The sequence below is a fragment of the Fopius arisanus genome, unplaced genomic scaffold (genome assembly GCF_000806365.1).
Source record: "Fopius arisanus strain USDA-PBARC FA_bdor unplaced genomic scaffold, ASM80636v1 scaffold00033, whole genome shotgun sequence".
Classification (NCBI taxonomy): Eukaryota; Metazoa; Arthropoda; class Insecta; order Hymenoptera; family Braconidae; genus Fopius; species Fopius arisanus.
In genome coordinates this window covers 823,002-846,195 of record NW_011887772.1, presented here as the reverse complement: position 1 = coordinate 846,195, position 23,194 = coordinate 823,002, and the positions used below count along the sequence as shown (strand labels likewise).

At 36.3% G+C, this 23,194-nt stretch overlaps 5 protein-coding genes across 8 annotated transcripts in view; 3 read left to right on the top strand and 2 right to left on the bottom strand.

Moving 5' to 3' along the window:
- Window positions 1–337: 337 nt before the first annotated feature.
- LOC105265943 (putative carbonic anhydrase 3) lies at window positions 338–3,044 on the bottom strand (the record flags this gene model as incomplete). Its single annotated transcript, XM_011303778.1, is given in 4 exon segments — window positions 338–561; window positions 631–786; window positions 1,866–1,922; window positions 2,857–3,044. Coding segments are annotated over 4 exon segments (480 nt in total), but the record flags the coding sequence as incomplete, so codon positions are not given.
- Window positions 3,045–4,106: 1,062 nt separating this feature from the next.
- On the top strand, window positions 4,107–8,011 carry Dhx15 (DEAH-box helicase 15). The gene is made up of 5 exons (XM_011303776.1): window positions 4,107–4,296; window positions 4,852–6,359; window positions 6,472–6,594; window positions 6,698–7,051; window positions 7,183–8,011. Exons 1-5 carry the CDS (start codon window positions 4,247–4,249, stop codon window positions 7,308–7,310), a joined length of 2,163 nt encoding a protein of 720 aa, XP_011302078.1. The 5' UTR covers window positions 4,107–4,246; the 3' UTR covers window positions 7,311–8,011.
- Window positions 8,012–8,204: 193 nt separating this feature from the next.
- Roe1 (grpE protein homolog, mitochondrial Roe1) lies at window positions 8,205–9,387 on the top strand. The gene is made up of 3 exons (XM_011303771.1): window positions 8,205–8,364; window positions 8,568–8,973; window positions 9,062–9,387. Exons 1-3 carry the CDS (start codon window positions 8,285–8,287, stop codon window positions 9,251–9,253), a joined length of 678 nt encoding a protein of 225 aa, XP_011302073.1. The 5' UTR covers window positions 8,205–8,284; the 3' UTR covers window positions 9,254–9,387.
- A 75-nt stretch (window positions 9,388–9,462) lies between these two features.
- On the bottom strand, window positions 9,463–12,530 carry Mlh1 (DNA mismatch repair ATPase Mlh1). 2 transcript variants are annotated; one of them, XM_011303774.1, is made up of 4 exons: window positions 12,339–12,530; window positions 10,269–12,269; window positions 10,045–10,108; window positions 9,463–9,965 (listed from the first exon to the last, which is right to left on the bottom strand). In XM_011303774.1, exons 1-4 carry the CDS (start codon window positions 12,449–12,451, stop codon window positions 9,474–9,476), a joined length of 2,670 nt encoding a protein of 889 aa, XP_011302076.1. In that variant the 5' UTR covers window positions 12,452–12,530; the 3' UTR covers window positions 9,463–9,473. The 2 variants fall into 2 exon arrangements, with proteins under 2 accessions (XP_011302076.1, XP_011302077.1); XM_011303775.1 differs by having other exon boundaries at window positions 9,874–9,965; window positions 10,045–10,119.
- Window positions 12,531–13,787: 1,257 nt separating this feature from the next.
- Window positions 13,788–23,194, top strand: part of Cad89D (cadherin-89D) — a 27,870-nt gene continuing 18,463 nt past the window's right edge. The window contains exons 1-2 of one of the 3 annotated variants that reach the window (XM_011303769.1): window positions 13,788–13,887; window positions 13,978–14,127. The gene's annotated coding sequence lies outside the window, so the exon portion shown is untranslated. Of the gene's footprint in view, window positions 14,128–23,194 lie in introns of all 3 variants that reach the window. The other 2 variants (XM_011303768.1, XM_011303767.1) reach the window with 2 other exon arrangements.

Genomic DNA, 23,194 nt, shown 5'->3' with positions numbered 1-23,194 from the left:
AATAAATTTAATAATTTATATATATATATTATTATATATATTATTTATATATGTATATAGTATATATATATATCATATTATATAGATATATTTTGATATGCCCAGCGCCAAAAAAAGTTGACAAAAAACGTTACATGCTTTTTTTTTAAAAGGGAAATTCCATTAAAAATCCATTCAGAAGTTTTAAATAAATTCTTTAAGAATCATAATTTGAATCATAATTTGATTTTTTTATTTTCCGGAACCATTTTTAAGTGCGGTAAAATCGTAAATGTTTGATAATCGTAGTGTTTATCATTTTTGAAATATAAAAATGGGGATAAACAATCATTTTTACCCTGAATAGAACAGCAATAACGACAACTCCATTTTTGTAATGCGCAGCAGTTGAGACATTGCCGTATTTTTTCTCAAAATGCACGAGGTGCAGCTCCAGGGCATCTCGATGGTCGTCGATGGTGTGCTCGGCACCCCAGTGGAAGTGCATCTGCTCGAGTTGATATGTTGAAGACAATCCTCCGCCACTCAGCAGCAGAGGAACACCTGACAGCGTTATTTGCACTGGAGAAGATTGGTATTTTAAAAATTGTATTTTGACGAATTGTTGTAATAATTTGGGAGATTGTTTACCCGTGTGTCCATTATTCAGGAGTTTTCCCTCGTACGCGTAATCGTATCGCATGAATTTGAGGGATCCCAGGTCGACTTTGATGGTGTCCTCCGGGATTATGTCTATCGGGGACTGATACTTTCCGTTTGTGCATATCGGGCCCCAGTGGTCAGGCCCTACAAATTTCATTTTCAAATTTTCTTTCTGACACTTGACAGCGTTTTTTTTTAAATTATATTACCGGAACATTTCTTGCACTAGCGATAAAAATTTATTACTGAATTTTCCGGGATTTTATGCGAATATTTATCTGCAAAATTCGCAGTTCCAAGATTTTTTTTCACAGATGTTTTGCAATAGTTTTAAAAAAATCTACTACCGAAAAATTTATTGCACTAGTGATGGAAAATATATCACTATATTTTCTGGGATTTTATGCAAAAATTTATTTAAAAAATTCGCAGTTCCACAATTTTTTCTAATTTTCACTCCCTATTTATTTATTTATTTTTTTATAAAAAAATAGAGAATTGGAATTGCGCTCCAGAATCATCAGCTGTCAGACCGATTTTTAAAATTTTTTTTTCCGGGTTTTCAAATTTTCCGCGAAAATTTTGGGGAATCCCCGGATTTGGTGGTGAATTGGGGAAATGATTAGATGAAAAAATGAAATTGGTATTGAACTCATTAACTCCCGTGGTAACGGAACGGCGTCAAACAACTAAGGATATTCGTAAATTGGCAATTATCCAATCTGTGCTATAGCGCATCATTTCCTCAATCAGCAAGAGACCGTTGCGGTAGAGCGATACGATTCAAAAGACCCTTTTGCTATGTAAAATTCTGACGTACATTATAACGCCAGCCATTGACACATGACATCAAGCATGCGCCCCCATTCAACAATCCCTATTAATAAACATTAAAATCGCTAATCCGCCCTCGATAAATCTCGAATGATCAAACAAGAGATAACAATCGATAACAATCGATGAAAAATCATTATCTCCACTGATTCCTTGATTTATTTGCCAACCACTAGAAAATATCTGAATTCTCTAAAAAAAACTGGCACAACTTCTGTAATTTCCCCTTAATTAATTAATTAAATATCCCAATCAAATATTAAATAATTAAAAATGGCGCGCAAAATTTTTTATGACCAAAAAAAAAAATTGTCACCTTAAAAAATTGGACGGGTTGCAAATGAATAAATAATTGATGAATTAATTAATTAATTAGTAATTAATCTCACCAGTTCCTCCAAAATAACTCCAAGATAATTCCTGGCTCTGCAAGCTCACGTGGGCCCCTGAAATAATTAATGAGCCAAATAATTAATTGGCAGTTTCGAGTGTTATTAACTCGTTAGAAAAATTAATTGACGGATGGACATGAAGGCTGAATATTCACTGAATAGCCAATTACTATTGCATTGACGGTAATTTTAGCATGGCGACATTGGAACGAGTGAATCAGGCGAAACCACCGGGCGAAAAGTCTGTCTGATAAGTTCTTTCCTTCCTTACTATGCCCTATCTTTTTTCTTCGCTCATTAATCCTCGGATTACAGTTCTATCGATTCAAAGAAACGATTACTCTCTCTGTAATCGCATCATTTTACTGTCAATAAATCTTAATAATCTAAATGCATTCAATATTTATAATCTACTTCGAGTCTAGCGTAATTACCGATTTATCTAAGAATGTATTGATTGGTGATAAAAAAGTTAGAGGACTTTTTTGCAGGTAACACAATTTTCGATAAAAAATCTCTTATCACTTTTCCTTCTGAAATCAATAGTTTCGAGGGAAATCGATGGTTAAGATGGTTAAGACTTGGAAAATTTGTGTTTTTATCCTTTCGTTTGAATTTCTCTTTAGATAATTCGGATTTATCTTGATATCCGTAAATCTCAGAGGAACTTAAAAAATAAGAGAATACCGAGATAATGAGATCATAAAAAAGCCGTAAAATTGATTTGCTCCAGGCAAATTAAGACACGAGTTCATTTATCTCATCAGCCCGAGTGCAACGTAAACTTGACCCATTGAATCTCGTAATCTAGTTGTCCCACCACACGATGAACTATTCCCACACTATTCCGAGGGCGTGGATCAGAAATAGCAATTGCAAAAAGCAATGTCACTTGCACCAGTATCACCGGTACCAAATAATAGAATAAAAAAAATTCAAATACCGATTTAAAAAGTGAAAAAAAAATATATTAAAGAAAAATGATCACCTGAGGCGATAAAAATTAGAGCTACACGGATAATTGTCGTCATAATACCGAGACAATTGGGGGTGAGTACTGGGTGGGGGGGTAATGAGTAAATAAAAATGATAAAACGTCCGTTCGATGCAACGAGTGTCCAACGACTGAAGATGATTTCGTTTAGGCGACTGGTCAAATAGTCAACCCTCGGTATTCCAGATTGAGTTTTCTGGGTGACGATAAATCCGATGGTCTTCAAACTTTGTCAATGAATAGTGAATCGAACAATGAAGGACATCTCGGTGAAGGGCTTGTGTTTCTATTGTGATATCATATCTATTCCCACAATTTAACATGCGCGATGTCAACGGGGGGAGGAAATCTCGTGTTGCATTCAGAGACGTGCAATTATTTTCGGATCAGTGGAGTTTCAATGGACAGGGATGAGGTAATGAGAAGTAGGCGAGTTTCTTTTTCATCGAGACTCATTGCGGTATTTCGGGTAATTACACCGGCATCCGGGGGTAATTGCGGAATAATGTGGGCTTTATTCGATTAATTCGATTCGACTACGTTCAAAGGAGTTTCGATTTTATTATTTATTAAATCCTCAATGGAGAATATTATATGTAATAAAAAATTGGGGAGATAGGGGAGGTACTTGGAGCTTGGAATATGTTACCTTTTTTATGACCCGGGAAATGAAGTTGACAAGGATTTTTGAGAGAGTATGAGGCACGCGTGGCTTTCCTGATTTCGATGGAGTAGATAAATAAAGCAGTTAAATTAAGGAATGGACAATTTCAATGATTGTGGTGGAATTCTTGAGATACCGTATTTCATTTTGCTCTTGACGTTTATTGTGACACGTGGTTATATTTTTCATGAGGCACTGACATTTTTTCGAGGCGATTTATCTTCATGATATTAGTTCATTAAAATTAATGGGAGTATTTTATTACAATACCTCCCGATTTTTTCATTATCTAATTTATCTCTGATGAACAATTTTTTATTATCAAGAGTATAAAGAAAAAAAAATCACTTAATGATTTATCAAAAAAATTCTCATGCACAAGGTAAAATGGCGGTGTTCGAGAATTTTCGGGGGAAATTTTTGAGAAGAATCTCGAGGATTTTTATGTATTGTGAATTGCGCGAATAGCGCGCCTTTTCGAGGTTTGGAAAATTACCGGCTGTTTGAATTTTCCCGCTAATAATTTTCAGCGCCATCTGTGCCCCCCACCTCCAACGAAAAATTTATCATTTCTGTTTCCCGGGGTCGGAGAAGCGTTTTGCCATTTTGTGACGCCTCGCGGTGTATTTTACCTTTCGTAAACAATAGACAACACGTTTTTTTCAACTCGAATCCCCCGTGGACAGTAGCTAAATCAATTACCTAAAATCGACAGGTAAAATGTCGAAACGAAGAATCGAAGTTGTGGATCCGTACATCAAACGAAAGAGGTGAGTCCATCACTCGTTAATCCCCCAAATTATTAATTTGTTAATCTCTAGCCATGTGTGCGATATTTCGAATATTTCGAGGAACTCGTTATTTGTTATAAGTTTTAAAAAATAATGAAATTCACGTGGAGGTGACAGTCTCCTGCGGATGACCTGAACAATTATCTATCTCTGGCCCTTTCGGCATGCAATTCTCTCATCATTTTTTCCACAGTGACTCTCAATCAGTTTTAGTCATTTGCGAGCACTTGGTGGTGAATGTTGGAGTAGATACAGTTGTTTCATTGTTCCGATAATGCTGTTGATCAATAAAGAGGAACGAATGGATTCGTGAATGATTGATTGAATAAATTTGATGCCAATCACACGGAATACCTTATATCCCTAAAAATTAATTGTACATTTTAATGAAAAATGATAAACAAACAAATTCACATACTGTGTTCCAAAAATTTTGACAGTTGGATTAAAAATAGTTCGATATCTTGATGTCCTGGTAACAAGTAACGAAATTGTATTGATTGATTTAATTTAAAACAACTGTTTTTTTTCTAGGGACGATGGACTAGACCCATCCTCTTCCTCGTCGACTCCCTCCGTCGCCCCATCAAAAGCCCCATCTCAACTGAATCCTTACACCACCCTACCATACACTCCTCGCTACTATGAATTCCTAAAAAAACGAATAACTCTGCCAGTATTCGAGTACCGAGCGGATTTCATGCGACTGCTTGCACAGCACCAGTGCATCGTGCTGGTGGGTGAGACGGGTTCTGGAAAAACGACTCAGATACCCCAGTGGTGTGTCGAGTACTCGATGTCAATGGGTGCAAAAGGTGTTGCCTGCACACAGCCGAGAAGAGTTGCAGCAATGTCAGTTGCCCAGAGAGTCTCCGAGGAGATGGATGTACCCCTGGGTGAGCAGGTGGGTTACAGCATTCGTTTCGAGGACTGTAGCTCCCCAAAGACAGTCCTGAAGTACATGACAGATGGTATGCTGCTGCGAGAGGGCATGTCTGATCCAATGCTAGAGGCATACCAGGTAATTCTCTTGGACGAGGCCCACGAGAGGACCCTAGCCACAGATTTGTTGATGGGTGTTCTGAAGGAAGTGATCAAGCAGCGCTCAGACCTCAAGCTTGTTATCATGTCTGCGACCCTTGACGCTGGAAAGTTCCAACAGTACTTTGACAATGCACCCCTGATGAACGTTCCTGGTAGGACACACCCAGTGGAGATATTTTATACTCCTGAGCCCGAGAGGGATTACCTGGAGGCAGCAATCAGGACAGTAATCCAGATTCACATGTGTGAGTCTGGGGCTGGGGATCTTTTGCTGTTTTTGACAGGCCAGGAGGAGATCGAGGAAGCCTGCAAGAGGATCAAGAGGGAAATGGACAATCTCGGGCCTGAGGTTGGCGAGCTCAAGTGCATTCCTCTGTATTCAACCCTTCCACCGAATTTACAGCAGAGGATATTCGAGGCAGCCCCTTCCAACAAACCGAATGGCTCCATTGGGAGAAAAGTTGTCGTATCAACCAACATCGCTGAGACATCACTGACAATCGATGGAGTTGTCTTTGTCATTGATCCTGGATTTGCTAAGCAGAAGGTTTACAATCCCAGGATTAGGGTAGAGTCTCTACTGGTTTCACCCATCAGCAAGGCATCGGCTCAGCAGAGGGCTGGACGTGCTGGACGAACGAGACCTGGAAAATGCTTCAGACTGTACACTGAGAAGGCTTACAAGAACGAAATGCAGGACAATACCTATCCGGAGATTCTCAGGTCTAATCTGGGAAGTGTTGTTCTCCAGCTGAAGAAGTTGGGGATCGATGATCTCGTGCATTTTGATTTCATGGATCCACCAGCACCTGAGACACTCATGAGGGCTCTGGAATTGCTTAATTATCTTGCTGCTCTTGATGATGATGGAAATTTAACTGATCTGGGGGCTGTAATGGCTGAATTCCCTCTTGATCCTCAGCTCGCTAAGATGCTTATTGCATCGTGCAATCATAATTGCAGTAATGAGATACTCAGCATTACTGCTATGTTATCAGGTAATGGTGGAGGTTTTTCTTTGGATTTTTTCGTGAGGTATTTGGGGTGCATGGATTTTTTTAAAGTGATGAGGTAATTGTGGTTTTTTATTTATGATTCACATGGTATTAGTCCCACAGTGTTTTGTGAGGCCTAATGAGGCGAAAAAAGCTGCTGATGATGCGAAAATGAAGTTCGCTCATATTGATGGAGATCATCTCACGCTGCTCAATGTTTACCATGCCTTCAAACAGAGTGAGTAAATAATTTTGAGTAATTACGAAATTAATTCATTGGGATGTGAACATTGTATCGTAAATTTCCTTGAAATGTTCATTAAATTGTTTCTTGTGTTCAGACATGGAGGATCCTCAGTGGTGCTACGATCACTTCGTCAACTACAGATCCCTGAAGAGTGGTGACAACGTTCGACAACAGTTGAGCCGAATTATGGACAGATTCTCTCTTAAGAGAACGTCCACAGACTTCACATCAAAGGACTACTACATCAACATTCGAAAGGCACTGGTCGATGGTTTTTTCATGCAAGTCGCTCATCTCGAGAGAAGTGGCCACTACCTGACGATTAAGGACAATCAGAATGTACAACTGCACCCGAGCAGTTGTCTAGATCACAAACCAGAATGGGTGATATACAATGAATTTGTATTAACGACAAAGAATTATATAAGAACAGTAACTGATATAAAACGTGAGTACGAAATTATCAATTCTAGAGGATTTATTTCTGATAATTTGCAAGGTATTCCTTTCAATTTGTAAGCACTCGGTGGATACGATGACGAATTAATCATTTGTTTTATTATTTTTTTATTATTTCAGCTGAATGGCTGTTGAAAATTGCCCCTCAATACTACGACCTACAGAATTTCCCTCAGTGCGATGCAAAGAGACAGCTGGAGTTGATTCAAGCCAGATTAGACTCGAAACAGTACCAAGAAGGCTTCTAACCACGAGTCACTCTAGAAAGCTGGAAAAATCGTTTCGATGCTAGAGATCACGACTATCATTTGGGTCCACTGTCGATTTAATGTTTATTTCATTGAATTTTCTCTCGTCGAAAGAAAAAAATCAATTTTTTTGTTATCTGTATTCGTGAAGAAAATGGATTAAAGTCAGAGAGGGAATAGATTAATTTTGTATCGCCTTTAAAAAAAAATAATTCTTGACACAGTTATTGTGCCACATTACTCATCTCCAAGATTTTAATCCACGAAATTTAATTCAGACACTAGTTTATCATTGCTTAATTAGTTATTCAGTATCTCTCATATTTATTGTATTGTCAATCCACTCACTGCAGATTTGAGGGTAGAGTTGATAGAAATGGATTTTACTTTGTCGACAGGCAATTTTATTTCAGTCATAGGGAGGAATGAAATTACAAGGGAACGTTAATCAAAAGTCTCAGTCTGATCGGCGTAATACTTAGGACAGCCAATAACCCGTGTATTTAATTAATCTACACAGAAAGTCTAAATGATTTTCTCATATTGTTTGTAACAAGAAAAATTGCATGAATATTTTCGTCGTCCGAGAGATCAATTTAAGTTTTGTAAATAAAAATCATCATCAGGTGTCTCAGTTGTCTGATGGGAATGGTATTTGATTACTGTACGAATTCATTCCAATAAAACGAAGAAAAAACATGTATTTCTTTTTTTTTCATAAACTCATACATTTCACGTCTGATGAAAAATTTTATTCGACATGTTTTGTAGCTGATTAAATTCCCAATAAAAAAAGTCTGTTGACATTTTATCCAGAAGTTAGTCGTTTTCGAGATAAATTGATAGGGACACTAAAATTCGAATTTTACTTGAATCATTCGTTTTATAATTCAGAGAATTGAGAACCCCGGGGCCACGAGGATTGGCTCAATTCATTTCATCATTCATAAACGTGCGAAAACGATATATCACCAATGGCATTACCGGTGGCCTCTAGATTTCTCCGATTGTCAGTCGACAATTTTTACCAAATATCGCGTAAAACAATTCTCAGGTGAGTGTACCACATTCTCCCCTCAAATCCCCAAAAATCATCATAAAAAAACGTCAGGAAATCGTTTCCCAATCATTGAGGTTAGGTATTAGATAATGTAGATCATTTCCCACTTCTGGTAATCCATTCCCCACAAAAATTAATTAAACCATTTGACAATTAAATAAACTAATTAAATTGGTTGATGAAAAATTATTTTGAAGATCATGTAATTCGACGTCAGTCATGAGCCAGAGATACGGCACAGCTCCAGAGCAAAATGCTGAGGCCTCCGAGGTATCGGAATTATCGGAGAACGAGAAGAAATTGAAATCAGAAATGGATCAGCTGGGGAAGGAGATTCTCGTCCTGAGGGAGAGAAATTCAGAGCTTGATGACAAGTACAAACGAGCACTTGCAGATGGTGAGAACCTGAGGATGAGACTTACGAAGCAGATCGAGGATGCAAAGTTGTTTGGAATCCAGGGTTTTTGCAAAGATCTCCTGGATGTCGCTGACATCCTGGGGAAAGCCACTGAAAGTGTTCCCAAGGACGAGCTCACCGAGAGAAATCCACACCTCAAGACTCTGTACGAGGGACTGAGAATGACTGAGTCACAGCTGCATAAGGTATCTTGTTTCTCTCTCTTCAGTCCAGAGACTTTCATAGAAAATATTTTCTAATAATTGAATAATTAATTGTCTGGGTTATTTTTAGGTGTTTAAAAAGCACGGACTGGTCTCCTTGAATCCCCTCGATGAGAAATTCGACCCGAATCAGCACGAGGCCCTTTTCCAGCAAGAGGTAGAGGGTAAGGGCCCTGGGACAGTTGTGGTTGTCTCAAAAGTCGGTTACAAGTTGCACGAGAGGATAGTGCGTCCTGCCCTCGTAGGAGTTTCCAAGGCATAATTAATTTCTAAGACTAATCAATTTATTGTTCGTTAGAAAATTCTACAATTCCAGAATTTGCACGTTTATTATGGTTCAATGTCGTAATATATTGGTGGGAGTGAATAAATGACTCGTCATTGCTCCAAGTTCCATTCAAGCATATTTTATTAAAAAAGTATAAAAAATCATCCAGTAATCGATAATAGGGGATAATTAATAAATATCCAAGAGGAATAAATCAGCACCTTTCAAATACTTTATAAAGATTAGGTAAACTTGCTATTTGGAGAATAGTGGAGTCGTGGGAGAAATGTTTTGGAGGCAAAAGGCTCTCCTTGATAGCATCGTAGATAACATGTTCAGTCAAGTGCTTCCAGTCCTGTTGGAGATTGTTGGGGTCAATTTTGCTGTAGAATTTGGCGACTTCCCGACAGATATTGTCGAAGCACGTCTGCTCCTCAGACCAGTCAACCTCTGTCGACAGCCTCAGAATAAAAATAGGGATCTCTGCTTGATTTGGAAAATAATCCTGAAGGAGAACTGGGAGGGATCGCAAGTTTCCCCTCTTATCTATTACGATTGAGAAATACTCCTTGAGCATCTCCGCCTTCTCCAGGAGCAGCTCCTTCACGTTGGAGGCTATTTCCTCCTTGGGGCCGTCTCCCTCGTCCCATCCTGCTTCCTCGGTTTCCAACCCCAGCATCGCCAGGTCGTAGATCGACAGGGGCTCCTGTCAATTTATTTATTGTGGATGAATGTTTTGAAATGTTGAAATTTTGAAATGTTGAAATTTTGAAATATTATCTCACCGAAAATTTGATCACCCCGTAGTTTGAAAAATCATACAGCATGATCTCGTAGAAGAGCTCCTCCCTGAAACAAAACTAATAGATTATAAATCATGAAATGGGTTTTACGTAATAAAATAAATATTCCATTGAATGGAGTTGTGATTACGCAGTCCTTCGATCACTTTCACTCCTATAAACTCGACGTAAGTTCTCTCGTTAATCCTCATCACAATTTTACTTACGCTAGTCGAGTTGTGTTGCAGATGTACAGGTTGACGTCGCTCTGGACGAGAGCCAATTCCTCGTCAACGCACCCAACGAACGTCATCCCCGAGAGAATTTTCCGGAGTCCCTCGTGGTAATTATCCTCCACAGTCTTTCGAAGTTTCAGGACACTAGTCAGACGAACTTCCCTCCTAGTGTTATTCACAGAATAGGATTTGAACTCCAGGGGTGTCCCCTCCAGTTTCTCCTGTTTCTCATCTCCAGGGGAATTCGCAGGAGAATCCCCAAGATTATTTCCCTCCATTTCCTGATTATCCTGATTTTTTTCAGGAGTTATTATTGTTTTGTCCTCCTCAGGAACTTCCCCTCGATCCTCGTTAAAGTCCTCTAGATCCTTTATCTCTGGAGAAGTTTTATCCTCTTCCTCCTTCTGACTCCCAAAAGTCTTAAAGACATTCTTTAGTGCTCTATCAGCAACACTGGAATTGACATCTGAAGGTCCTAGAGCGTCATTTGAGCTCTCTCCATCAGAGCTGAGGAGTTCGAGGACCTCTCGAGGCAGCATCACCCCTCCCTCATAATCCTTAGGACAATTACCAGAATCGTTTTCCACCTTGACAGTTTCCTGAGAGGACAGTTCGTCTACCAAAGAACTCCAGTGTGAATCCACGACTTTCTTCTTTCCCTCGGGAGTCTTCAGGTCCTCAAGGACCTCTTCTCCAGAAGGTTCTCCAGCCTTAAAATCCACCACAAATTCCTTCCTTGGAGTTCCAAACAAACAGGGACCTACTCTCTTCTCTTTTCTCTTCTCCACAGCCTCCCCTTCCTGATCCTCTTCCTGATCCCCTTCCTGATCCCCTTCCTTTTCATTCGATTTCCCCTCAATGCCCTCTTCAATCCTCCCAGGATCCTCTCCTAAACTACCCCCTCCATTTTCCTTTTTACTGACAGTAAAATTGAATTTATCAAGCTTCTGGTCATTAGCGTCAGTCCTAATCATCTCCTTGGCAGAAATTTTCTTTTTCTCTCCTTTATCGAACTCAGGGAGAACCTTCTCGAGGATGTCCTTGGTGATATCGACCTGGGGCAGTCTCGCTTGAACGTAGAATGTCCTGGAGGCATTGCTCCTGGAGAGTTGCTCATCCAGAGCACATTTTACCCTCTCGATGATGGAGTCCTCGTGGAGAAAACGCACCTCGTGCTTCGTGGGATGAACATTAACGTCAATATTCAAAGGATTAATTTCCAAAGAGAGGTAGCACCAGGGGTGAGTCTTCTTGGGTAAATAAATCGAGTAGAGATCCTCCAGCATTTTTCTGATGGACGTTGACTCCACGAGCCTATGATTAATGAAGAGAATAAACGTCAGTCTCTTGTGGGAGTAATTGGGGTTCGTCAGGAGGCAGTGCATCTTGAACTGGAGGCTGTCATCGTCGAGGTTTATCTCCAGTAAATCCCTGGTGATGGTGTTACCATAGAGAACTTTAATATTGCTGATGTTCGATGAGTTGTGGGGGGTCCTGACGGAGGGGAGGGCCTCCCCCTGCTTCTTCAGGGTGAAACCAACACTGGGATTATGAATTGAGTACTTCGTTACGACCTCGGAGATCCTGGAGAACTCCTCAGAGGGACTTGCCAGGGCTTTCCTCCTGGTTACGACATTGTAGAACAAATTTTCGATGAGAATTGTTGTTCCCTGGTTGCCTGCCAGGGGCTTAGGGGCACCCTTTAGCTTTCCATCGAGGTACGACGCCTTGTACGCGACTTTATCGGAAATCGTCTTCGTCGTGATCGTCAGGTGTGCCACGTGGGACATCGACGCCAGGGCCTCACCCCGAAATCCAAACGTCGATATCGATTTTAAATCATCGAATTTCTTCAGTTTCGATGTTGTAAAACGCTCGCAGACGATCTCCAAGTCCTCCCGACGAATCCCCGTACCGTTGTCCTGGATCTGCAGGGATTTCAGGCCACCGTCCTTCACGGTTACCTGGATGTTCGTGGATTTGGCGTCAAGACTGCATTTTTAGGAATTCAAATCAGGTATTTTAGGGTAATTGACGTTTTTTCAATCTGTAGAATCTAACCTGTTCTCGATTAGCTCCTTCAGGGCATTCGCTGGCCTCTGAATCACTTCTCCAGCGGCGATTCTGTTCACCACGACTTCATCGAGTTTCTGGATCTTTCCAGGAGTTCCCATGATTAATTAATCATTGGAGCAATTAAAAATAATACAGCAAGATAAATAGTGACGAGTGACGTTTCGTTAGTTCACGTCACATGGGAATAATTCATTCGTCTATTTTTCCCGCGTTATTTTTAAACGCTGATAATGCAGAATCTCAAGTTGTGGAGTTTAAAACAGCTGGCGGCAGGTGGAGTTTACTGGAATGACTTATTCAAATTTTTATTGACTGACAAATTCAAATTCTCAACTCTGACATTTCAAGTTGATTACTCTACATCTGATATTCAAATCACCGGAACATTTCTAATGTAATCTATACCCGGAATTGGGGTTTGAATTATTTTATCGGAGTAAAACCGATGGGTTTTAAATCCACACGTTCAGCTCGTTAAATTCTCACGTAATGATTCGTGACGTTAAACATTTAAAATGCGATTATGAATTTTAAGTGGTTTAATGGGGGTGGGAATGGCGCGTTAAAATATCTGGAGTCTGGGGTGTGGTGATAGGGACAGGTGATTTTTTTCTAGGATTTATCAAGGAATAACTTCCAGGCATTCGCCTCGATTCTCTTTTCCCATCCTCGCTCGTCATTCTTCTCGTTCAAAACAGTAAAAACCCATTGAAATCGTAAACAAGTATCTCACCGGTTTGATGCCGATATTTTCCACGCTCGATACCGGGGAAATAAGTTCGGCCTTTCTTTAACCTCGTTTCCACAATAAATATATAATTGTTGGGGCGGTGAGATAAAACTCTGGATTAGGATGTGAATTATTTCATAAATCGGTTCACCAGCTGAATTATATTTTTCGGTATTACGGAAAAATCGGGAGTAATCCACGAAAATTAGAAATAATTTTTTGGGAATTAAATCCTTTTTTCGATTTTTGAATTTAATTACCTCTTAATTACCCCAGATAAAATTTCCCTTTAGTGCATTATAATTTCAAAATAAAATTATTTATTTGTTATCAACAAATCGGTACTGTACATAAACAAAACCTGATTTTACAATAATTTCGAATAATCCTGTAATAACATTTGTAATTTCATTAATGGGAAAATTTCCGGGAAATTTATGAAAAAATTGATTTCGTCCACTTAATTTAATAAAATGAAAATTATTAATAAAACGAAAATAGAAGTGGAATTGCGATAAATTAATTGTTGATTGTGGAGATAATTAGTGGTCAGTGACTGCTCCCTTCGACCCGGAATTGCGCGCTACCGATCTAGTGTCCAGACCCCTCGAAAAAACATCCCGAGGAAGAGAGGAAGGAGAAACAAACGTTGAAGACAAACTAATTCAGGTAAAAGTACCTCAAGTACCTGAGCTCAGTGCATGGCCAGCAGTCAAGCTCGCCAGGTGAAGAGTCCAGTGCACTGATAAAAAAACCTACCGAATACCAAATCAATGAACTCCTGAACTGACCAGAATAAAATCCGTAACCAAAATCCAAAATTAGTATTTGCAATATAAAAAAAAATGTGGATTTCCTCGTAATAAAATTAACCTGAGATTTTTCTCAGTGCAGAGTGGAGAGTGCGTTCAACCCATTGACGATATTGTGTTGTTCCTCTTTTTAATTTATTTATCGACGAGAAGAGTGCATTGGCCCTAGCACCCGGGAATAATGGGATCGGCTGGATTTTATTATCACGAGGGAGATTGATATTTATTCCTGGTGAGTGCAATTTCATATTAAAAAATTTATTGAGATTGAAAATATCGAGGGTAATTATTTTTCTACATAGAAATCATTTTTTCTACATAGAAGAGGGCAAGTTATAGCGTTCCATATTTTTGTGACGTCAAAGGAGTCGTTGGATAAGATTTGGATTAGGTAGGAAGACTAACAGGATAATTCTCGATATAATTTTTACAAGAACTAGAGATGATATTATTATTTTTGTGGTGCTACTACATGACTTTCTATTTCGTTTTTCAACGATAGATATATAAGAATCGAAATTCAATTTTTTTTTTAAATAATAAATATATAATAATAATAATAGACAATAATAGATAATAATATATATTTATATACATATATATAAATAATAATATACGTATATATATATCGAATAAACCGGCTTCAAAAAACGTTACATTAGATTTTTTTTTTAAGGGAAAAATTACTGAAAAAATGGATAGTCCAGACCGGGATTTGAACCCTCAACCATTAGGGCACTCTCGGTTTTATATTGTTATATTGAGAAAGGAATATTTACTCTCGCTCGAAATATATCGGGACATCTAATCTTCGCTGAGTCAAATTAGCGAGACGATTAATATCTGAATCTCATTAGATTCGTAATTACTCTCCCTCTGATTCCAAAATCTCAATCCACCTTTCGAAACGTTATATTTCGCACTCGGCAATTTAGCTGTGGATCTTTACTCAGTGCAGCGAGTCGTTAAGAGTGGTTTCATCGTGAAAGTGACTAAACGCGTAATTATAAAATTTTTTTACTTCTGCAGTGGATTAAAATGCCGAAATGATCCGTCAAACCAGACGTCTCGCTATCTTTATTATTTATCGCGAAAAGAATGGATTTGAGGAGAAAACCGAAAAGAACGTTTTTGTAACAGATTAAATTATTTAAATAAATGGTCTTTTGATGTTTTCAGATAAAATCAATAGATCAATCGACATATTCGAATTGAATAAAAAATTTTTGATTAAAAAAAATTGAAAAATAGAAGAGATAGATAAATTAATAAATTGATAAATATAATAAATTGATAAATTAACAAATTGATCGCAACATTAAAATTTGGTCAATTAGTAAAAAAAATTCCTAAAAAATGAAAATGAAAAAAATAAAAGTTTTAAAAATTCGCAGAGGAAAAATCGATGAGGTGGGAATTATTTCTGAATGTTGCGAGAAATGATTGCAATTTTCATCATGTGTAGCAGGGGAAGTGCCAGAAAGTCGACAAAATGCATCAATGACGCAATTTCCCCGGATAAAAAGAATAAGTAGAATTTACTCCAGAGAAATTCAACCTTGAATTCAAATCGCGTCGAAGGCGAGTGGAGGTCGTCGATCGTCCATGAGAGTATAAACCAGATACTGTGGATGATACCACGTGCAGTGGATCACTCCCAAAAACCATCTGAATCCTCCAGTGAGTGGGAAAAAAAAAGAGAAAAATTCAATGGTGAGATGCACTGAAATGCATTTCGTTTCTTTATTCCCTTCGTTACCTTTCATTCTTCCGAGAGAGACTGGAATATATGATGTGAATGTAGGATGAACTTGCGAGAAACTTTCGATAAAACATTTCAAATGCATGAATTTCATTACCATTACCACGCAATTGCAACAATTCATTCGATATTTCAGAAAATCCTCTAGCATTCATTAATCCATCATCTGATCGATTTATCTGAAAAACTACAGATCCCACGTAAAAACCATAAGAAACTTTTCCGTAGCCAATTCAATTTCCGGTGGATAAGTTCTTTTCACATTTTCTCGTGAAATCAACAGTTTTGCCATAAATCGATATTTAAAACTGTAATACTCGATTTATATAATTTAAACAGTTGCTGTTTTGTTTATATAATGAATTCCACTGTTTTATCAGTGCATTTTGCGATGTGGGATGTAAACCGAAGCTCTGAGTTTAAAAAAATGAATCGTAATAGCTCCGAGGTGTAATTGACAACAGGAATAATTAATGAGCACCGAAAGGGCACTTGTCCGACGCGTTTGAACGCTTAATTTCGCCTGCATTACTTGTTCAATTCTAATGACCACTTTCTACTCTGCATCCACATCACCAGTTAATGAAACGAAAAAAAAAATCTGGAGAAAAGGAAAAACCGGAGGGGATAAAAATAGCAATAAAGTCGAGTTTCAGCGGTTAAACTCCGCATAATCGAGTCATGAATCACGAAATCCCGAGACGATTAGCATGAGTGAATGCCCGAGAAGTAAAAACACCGAAATACGTTTTTTTTTTTCGTCATCGGAATGGATAAATCACATTTTCATTGGCCAGTGCAATATCTCACGGGAAAATAAATCTTCTTTTTTATTATTGACGGGGCGCGTCACCGAGACAAAGCTGAAATGTTTTGCGGATGAGTTTAACGGCCGTTGAGTTCGTAAAGAGATGTACGACTCGTTTCGTTCTATTTGTCATCGGAAATGTTACAGTTGAAATAGTGTATTCGGTACTCGCAGGATCACTGGGTATTCGTGTTTACACTCGTGCGTTTTTTTTTTTTCGAGACGATTGGTTGGGTCCGATGACCAATCGACTGTGAACACCGGTGGAATCGTGGAATGACTGATGTAGTGGAATATTTCCTGGAATTACGGGTAATCTCGACACAAATCCTTCGAGAAATCCTCCAAAAATCGGCCTGAGACTGCGAGATTTTTTTTCTTTTTAAATCTTCCAGAATTGATCAGTCAATATCAATTTTTTGAGATTTTTATCTTAAAATTATTGGGACGCATTTTTTAAAATTATCGTAATCCAGAAAAATAGTGATTTTACAAGGAAATATCACAAAACCTTTCTTATCCAAAATTGAATTATCTATAAAAACTATTTTATCACAATTTCTTGTAAAATCCATAATTTCCGAGATAAATTCATCTCAATTTCAATTAACAAATCTCATGTTGTCAAAATTTTAGTTTCAATTCCAAAATCTAGAAAAAATATTGATTTTACAAGAAAATATGAAATAACCTTTTTCATTGGAAATTGAATTACCCACGAAAACGATCTTGTGATAATTTCTCCTAAAACCCATAATCTCCGAGATAAATCACTCTGAAATTGAATGAAAAATTCTCCTGTTGTCTGAATCAACGGATCGAGTGGAGTCTTATCGTTCCATCATAATAGTTTGCTTGTTCAAGAGAAAGCGCAGTGAATAAAAATGATAAGCACCCATTTTGTTCAATTAAAAAACAAGAAATAATTCATAAATTGTAGTAATACTCCTTCGCAGATGTAATTAACCACCCCCTCGTATTTTATTTCCACTCTAATTGAGATTCCATGAGTCGTTTGAGCGTTAGATTGAGATATATTCCATCCAGAGTCGTTACCAAGTACCTCTGGAACATTTGCGCAGAGTCGAGAATGAGAAACAGCACTTACTCATTGCCCTCCCCCCCATCTGCATTTTCATCTGGATTTTCATCGTTATCGTTTTTCCCATCGGTGAAAACTGTTCACCAAGTCAAGATGTTTTTGCTTCTGAATGGATTATCATTTTTATTTTATATCGACCTAATCCCTTTTAAAAAAAAGCATGTAACGTTTTTTATCAGCTTTTTTTAGCGCATAGCTAAGCTGCATATCATATTAATATATTCATATAAATAATTGATATATATATATTTATAATATATTATAATATTATTTATAATATATATAATATATAATTGTTTATTATTATTATTATTTGTATATAATTTGTATATATATTCAAAATTGTTATATTTATCAATTGAATTTAATTAAAGAAAAAAACTTAAATTATGACTAATTTTTTTAGATACTTAAGATTCTTCTAATATTCAGATTTTATATGAAGATTTTATATGATAATACCCCATACATGTGAGCTTGGCCGCGCATAGCGCGCCGTATACGCTAGTATGATCCAAAAATTCTGAAAATGCAATTGTCACGATTTAAAAAAAAAACACGAGTTGTTTTTGAATTATTCAGTCACAAAATGTAAAAAAAAATGCCATAAAAAAATTCTTAAAACCTTTCTGATACTATCTTTTAAATCAATCCAATCATAACTCAGAATTTTTAGTGGCACTATATCTCCGTTGAAAGATCATTACGATGCATCCATTGATTTGACGTCTAAACGATTTTTGCATCTCCTGGGATTTTTTTTCGAAAATTCGTTGAAAAAATAGTCTTGATGATTTCTTTAGACATGATGTTGCAAAATCATGCACTTTCATGTTAAGCCTTTCCCAACGATATTTCGTTAATGTTTCAAAATCGTTAAACCGATTTGTTCATTCAATAAAAGAAACAATAAACGTTTACATACAAAAAAAAAACCAACATGCGGAATGACCATTCACATGCATATCGCTAATTTATTAGCAAAAAAAAAAAACTATTCTCAACCCATAAAACAGCATAATCCACTTGTTCTGAATAATTGAATTACTCCAGTTGATTGCATCAACTCCAGAAGAAAACCGAAAAATTCTTTCACTTCAAAGTAAAATTTTTAAAACTCATGTCTTACTCAGTGTAATTCATAAAGTATGACCTTTATGTACGAGATTTTTATCTCAACCTGTCATCTAACGGTCGCCGTATGCAGCCACCTGGCGCTCATAAAGTACCTCGATGCAAATTATTATTAAACTTTCTTATTTTTTAAATTAACGACCACCCCACGCTCCATTCTTCGCCCTAACGTTTCGCCTAGTTTATCCCATTGTTTATAACAAATATTATTGCATAAAAAAATTGAAACTTCAAATTTGTCTTCAGGATTCAATTTTTTTGTCTGTGCGATTTTATTTAGCGATATAAATGTTAAATAAATATTTAAATCCTCAAAAAATTTGTGAGTGAGACAAAATGAAGTCTCGTTATCGATTATTCAATAAATCGAGATAATGCTTATTGTTTCGCATTTTTATTCGGTAAAAGGTGATTGCGAGGGGAAATTCATTGTTTCATAATCATAAACGGTCGAAGCCTGAAAAATTGCAATTTCTGCGTGTGCAAATCCTTGCAACACATTGTAATCAGGTGGACTACACCTAGTTTTCAACTCAGTACTTATTTACCGTTCTCCTTAATCGATTCGTAACCGCATAAATTTTTCCCCAAAGGAAAAAACGGGAGCCATTTTCCCGTTCAATTTCTGCACAGTCCTTGAAGCCCGAAGAAATTGTCCAGCTCAACAATTTTTTTCCCGCGAATTCCTTCGAAGTTCCAGTATGGAATTGCCTCGGTTGAATTATACGTTTTACCGGGAAATTTAAATATACTAGCATACAGGGCGCGCTTATCCTTATTATGAAAGTAGAAACACAAAATGAAGTTCGCCCGGGTCGAAATATCTCGAAACGCGTAGGACTGATTCCTCATTTGTCAACTCGAACCGCCAAATTCAAATTCGGCGCACAAAGTGCGCAGTAGGTCTCGTTTCATCATATAAGGGGCCCTGTTCCTGTATATATTTTATTATTGGAATTGACGAAACAACTTATGCAAACCTGTTATAAACAACAGAAATATCAGTTAGAAAAACTGAGATTTTAATTATCTAGGGCTCATAACCCATATTCCCTTCAAAAAATTTATTTATGGAGATGATAAACACTTAATTAAAAATCGTAATTAAATTTCAAATTCAAATATCTAATTATAAATATAATACATATTTTTTTAAATTTATTACATACATATATATGTATTAATATTTTTAAAAAATATTTTTAAATAAAAAATAAAAAAAAAGAAATAAAAAAATAATTTAAAATTTTCCTAATTTTCAAAAATTTATTATATATATATATATATATATATGTATTAATATTAAAAAAAATATTAAAAAAATTTTTTTTTTATTTTTAAGTAAAAAATAAAAAAAATGAAATAAAAAAATAATTAAAAATTTTCCTAAGCTAAGCTATCCGGTGAAAAACGGTGACAGTTTTCGTTACACCTGAATTTTTTTAGAAGGGAAATTCCGGGATATGTTCGTGGATTTTTAATTCCCTCGGAGTTCTTTCCCACGGAAGCCATCGATAAATTCCCCTGACGATTAAAAATACTATTATTCCCTAGACAAACCCCCATGAATCATATTCCAGTGAAAGTAATGGAAGAACACCCATAAAATTCGATTTCTGACTCGAGTTGAATCGATTCTCAACAGGAAATCCGATAATTTTCCGGTTATTTCCAACTTTCACGACATTTTTACCGATAAATAAAATTCAATAACGAATGGTACTACTCGGATCATTAATAAATAGATTTTTCTCACGTCACCAACAGCCGCAAAAGATTAAACTAGACAATGGAAATTGAGTGAATAGCGGAGATTAGCGGAGACAAATTCGGACTTTCACGATTCCGCGGAACTAAATCGTAATGACAAACTCCAGAATCGGTTATTGTCGTGGAACTATTACTCCTGGGTGAATAGTTGTGGCTGTCGAGGCTATCATTGTTAATTAACCGGATCCGCGACGTGATTCCCAAGCTTCCGTGTATGACAATTAAACAGTCCAATTATTTTTACTCGTTACCCATTTCACCGGTGTGCAAAAAATAAATCTCCAAATTCCCATCAATCTTCCTCCCTTCTAATCACCGCTCTCATCTTCTTCACTCATAATTATAATTATCAATTAATAATCATTCTGAAAAATTGAAAAAGTAAAAAAAAAATTTTGCAATCGATTGCATGGAGTCGAATTCATATTTCAATCGAATATATCTCTCGATTAAATTGACGGAATTGAAAAATTCAAACTGCAGTGTAAAGAGCTCATTGAGACCTTCAAAATGGTATATAAAAAGTCCCCTTTATGTACATCGGAAATACAGAAAAATTGAACCAAACCTTAAATTTCGGAAAAACATGAAAACCTGCTTTTTCTTGTTCAAAACGTCATAACTCCGTGAAAAATCATGTAAATCGGAAAACTGACATATTTTCTTGAAGCTTAATTAATAAACTTTCAATCGAGTATAAACAACATCACCTCAACCCGATAGGAAGGGAGGAATCGTCCTGAGAACTGTAGAAAACGTGAGCATTACGATGGATCATTGACTCATATGGATTTATCTCGAAACTGATGGAGAATCGATTCAATATCGTTCAATATCGGCTATGAGTATTCGATAATAATTGAAAATGAAAGGGTAGAAACGATGGAGCATTCGAGTTAATACATTTACGAGGATATAAAGGAGTTGGAATGGCCGGAGGCATTTTCGTTGATTTTCTCAGGAGGCACTTGTCCCATGCAGAATTGATTTCTCGTCGAGGATACGAGGGCCTCTCGACCTTCTCCTTCTTCAGACGATTAAATCCCCGATGTCGTCCTCTCGCACTTCGATTTATCAAATCCTCACCGCCTCGTTAGCATCACGTGAATTTTTACCCGACGACTTTAACAATTTAAATATTTTTGTTATCAATTACTTTTATTCAATTTCCCATTTTCCACTCAACATTTATTTCATTCATTTTTTCATTATTTATTTATTTATTCAGAAATATAAATATGATTATTTGTTATAGTATATGTTGTTCAATGTGTAAATGGAAAAAATAATTAAAAATAATTATTAATTTATTATTAATTTATTATTCTTTATTTTATATAAATACACAGATTTTAAATTTTTTTTCTTAACTCTGAATGCTTTTACCTTTTCTCATTTTTTATTGTTTTAGTACTTTTTGATATTTCAATTTTTAATTCTCCAGTTGCTGCAGTTTAACTTTCCTCCAGATTTCCCACCATTTTCTATTCGCAGACTTCAGAAGTTTTCTCATTGGCTTTACGCTTATGATTATTTATTTATTGGTGGAAAAAATTACGGGCTCTCCTGGACATTGACTCCTGCCGGAAATTTCGGAAAGGGGAAATTATCGAAAGTGGGAAAGGAGACTTCGATCCTGTCAATTTTTAATTGATACGCTTGGATAATTACGTCCTTGTTGGTACCCCTTCATGTACAAATACTCTGACAGGTAATTTTCACCGGTGCTAAACTTCGAGGCGTGCCGGACAAATAACTTTCGTATCATTGGATTTTCATACAGCGTTGGCTATTAGAATGTCAGTGGAACAACCGAACTAGATCCATAAACCCCGTATTTTCGAATTCAGTGTAAACATTGAAATAATCATGAGAGAAAATTGGAGAAATCCTTTTTTAAAAAAAGCATGTAACGTTTTTTGTCAGCTTTTTTTGGCGCTATGCATATCAAAATATATCTATATAATATGATATATATATATATAAATAATATATATAATATATATATATAAATTACATTAATTTTATATGTATTAATTTTTTTTTATATAATGATATTTAATATTTTGATTTTTATATTATATTTTACTACATTTATATAATATAATATATAAATTTCATATAATTTATAAAAAAAAATTAAATTAAATTATTAAATTTATTTAATTTTAAATTATTTTTTATATAAATTTTTAGACTTTTTTCTTTCTTCTTTTTGAAATTCGCTATATGTATATATTATATATTGGAAATAACCGTGGCTATATATATATATATATATTCCAATGATAACACCCAATACGTGGACGATTTGGCGCGCATAGCGCGCCATATACGCTAGTATTTTAAACTAACCAAATAGAATTTAAACAGAAGGTCGTGTTCGATAGATGATTCATTCGGGTCTTAATTCATTTAAAATTATTATACTTTCATCAATAACAGTCGATTTTTTTATATAAGAAAATGTAAATAAATTAAAAGAATGCCAATTCTGAAGTGAAGAAATAGTATTTTTCACGGTAGGCGGAAAAAATATCCCCGGAAAAAGGAGCCCACACACCCAAAACGTGTTAAAACCCACCCAATTTGATAGACCATAGGAAAATTAGAGTCCCTGAAAAAATAGATAACGAAAAAAATAATTAAATTAAAAAATAATTAAATTGAGCGAGTTTTAACACGTTTTGAATGTGTGGGATATTTTTTCCCTGGGATATTTT